Below are 2174 nucleotides of genomic sequence, written 5' to 3'. Positions count from 1 at the left end.
GTCATTCCATTCACTCTGTTCCAGACGTTATTACGAGCCGTCCTCCCTTCAACAGCCTCCACTGTTCCACATATGTATAGAGAGAGGGGCAATGAAGGGAGATACAGTATAGTTCTCCTGCCTGACCGCAGGACAGTAGAAAGTACATTATCCAACACAAAGACACATGTTCATTTATGTTATTACCACTTTATTGTCATTTGTCATTTCATACCATGACACCTCCCTTTGGTAAGATTGCCATTTCATTTCAGAAGTGAAAAATATTTTGTCCATCTTGCTAAATGATTCAAAGTCCCTTAAGAGATTTTTATTGAGGGCTTCAAATCAAATATTGGCTTGGCTGTGTCTTTAAAGTGTCCACCCCCTAAGGCAAACAGAGGGCGTAGTCATAAAGCCTCTATCTAAAGCACACACTTTCTCTTCCTCTTTCTCTCTCTCATTCTCTTTCTGTGAACAGTGAACGCGACACAGTCAGCTCCAGAATGGCTACATCTTCCTCTGCCCTGTCCGACTACCTCTGCTGCGCCATCTGTACAGAGATCTTCACTGACCCTGTGTATCTCAGCTGCCAGCACACCTTCTGTAAGAGATGTCTTGAACAGAGCCGGGAGGCTGGACTCCCACGCTACTGCCCTGAGTGTAGAGCTCCGATCATGGAGAGAAACTTCCAGATCAACAGACTGGTTCGGAACATGGCGGACCAGCTGAGACTGGAGCAGGGTAGACAGGAGCACACCAGAGGACAAAGACCTACAGGAGAGAGAAGAGATGAGTGTCCTGAGCACGGAGAAACGATGAAGCTGTTCTGTGTGACAGACAGGAAGCTGATCTGTCTGGTCTGTATAGGAGGGAGAGACCACAGAGGACACACATTCAAACCTATGAGAGAGGCACAGCAGGATCTGATGACAGAAGTGGTCTCAGCATTAGCTATACTGAAAGAAGACTTGAACGTAGCGCAACATATAAGAGAAAGTCAACAAAGAAACATCTCTAAGAGAGTAGAGAAATCCAGCCAAGAGAAGAAAAAAATCAGGACCCAGTTTGAGGAAGAAATCAACAAGCTGAAGCAGAGAGAAGAGCAGGCGATGAGAGAGATAGACATGAGGTATGGTCTTGTCAACATCAAAATGGAGAAACGTCTGACTACAATAAAGAGACACGTGACTGATGTGAAAAAGAGAGAGACCTCGCTTCAGTCTGGACTGGACATCACTAACCCCAGGAAGTTCCTTCAGTGGTGGACAGAGAAGGGTCGTGCTACATGTGATACAAGGCAGGTTTGTCCAGACATCTACAAAGAACTCTGGTTGGAAAAACCAAGGCAATCTAAGGGCTGTGAATATCCTGACATCCACGTGCCTGTTATTGGCAGGAGGGAATTAAGAAAAGCCTTGAATGGACAACCTATTTTTTCTTTTAAATAGACCTCACTGACTTTTTCTGTAACATAAAATAAATAAAATGGAGACTCTTAACATGGTTTACTACTCTGACAGTTGGACGATTCCATGCCAGTGTAAAAAAGTTTATATATTCTTTTTTTCGTATCTCAGATTGTTCTGACAATTATCACAAAATTTGCCAAATAAAAAATTTATAATGAATAAATAATTGTTCATAATTCTCCTTTAAATTGCAAGTGGCTGAACCTACTAGATCTCAAAAGAGAAATCATCAGAGCAGAAACAGCGCCCCTCTGTCTCAGTATGTGTAGCTCATGTATCTGATGCTGTCTGGTCAAAATGAGTATGACATGTTGTTGCAGAGCATTCCGCCTCAGTTGATAATAAAATGATGAAATTATCAGCGTTGAGCTGAGCTCAACTATGGGTGGTTCTGGTGCAGCAAAAAAACAACAAGGGAGGCCAGTTTGGATATGGCTTCACACCAATCAAATCACATCAAAAGAAAAACTTAATTGTCAGAAAATGTGTTACGTTTCTGGTCTGATTGTGTATATATATATATATTATGGGATGTATTGACATTTTGGACAGTATCTGGATAGAATATGTATTAAATCTGTAGAATACATGAATAGAATACTGTATGTACAGCAATAGTTAAAAGGATAGGCCTTGACTAGAATGCAGTACATACAGTTGAAGTCAGAAGTTTACATACACCTTAGCAAATGCTTGAGGTCATTGTGCATTTGGAAGACCCAT

At 41.7% G+C, this 2174-nt stretch overlaps 1 protein-coding gene across 1 annotated transcript; it reads left to right on the top strand.

Annotated features, from left to right (window-relative positions):
- Positions 1-416: 416 nt before the first annotated feature.
- LOC110489534 (nuclear factor 7, brain) lies at positions 417-1845 on the top strand. The gene has a single exon (XM_036945684.1). The coding sequence runs from the start codon at positions 486-488 to the stop codon at positions 1428-1430; it is 945 nt and encodes a 314-aa protein (XP_036801579.1). The 5' UTR covers positions 417-485; the 3' UTR covers positions 1431-1845.
- Positions 1846-2174: the final 329 nt, after the last annotated feature.

Source organism: Oncorhynchus mykiss, chromosome 15, assembly GCF_013265735.2.
Source record: "Oncorhynchus mykiss isolate Arlee chromosome 15, USDA_OmykA_1.1, whole genome shotgun sequence".
In the NCBI taxonomy this organism is placed as follows: Eukaryota; Metazoa; Chordata; class Actinopteri; order Salmoniformes; family Salmonidae; genus Oncorhynchus; species Oncorhynchus mykiss.
This window is presented reverse-complemented; position numbering and strand designations above follow the sequence as displayed.

What these genes read in the sequence shown, in the direction of transcription:
- LOC110489534 (XM_036945684.1), top strand. Translation starts at nt 486, where the DNA reads ATGGCTACATCTTCCTCTGCCCTGTCCGACTACCTCTGCTGCGCCATC.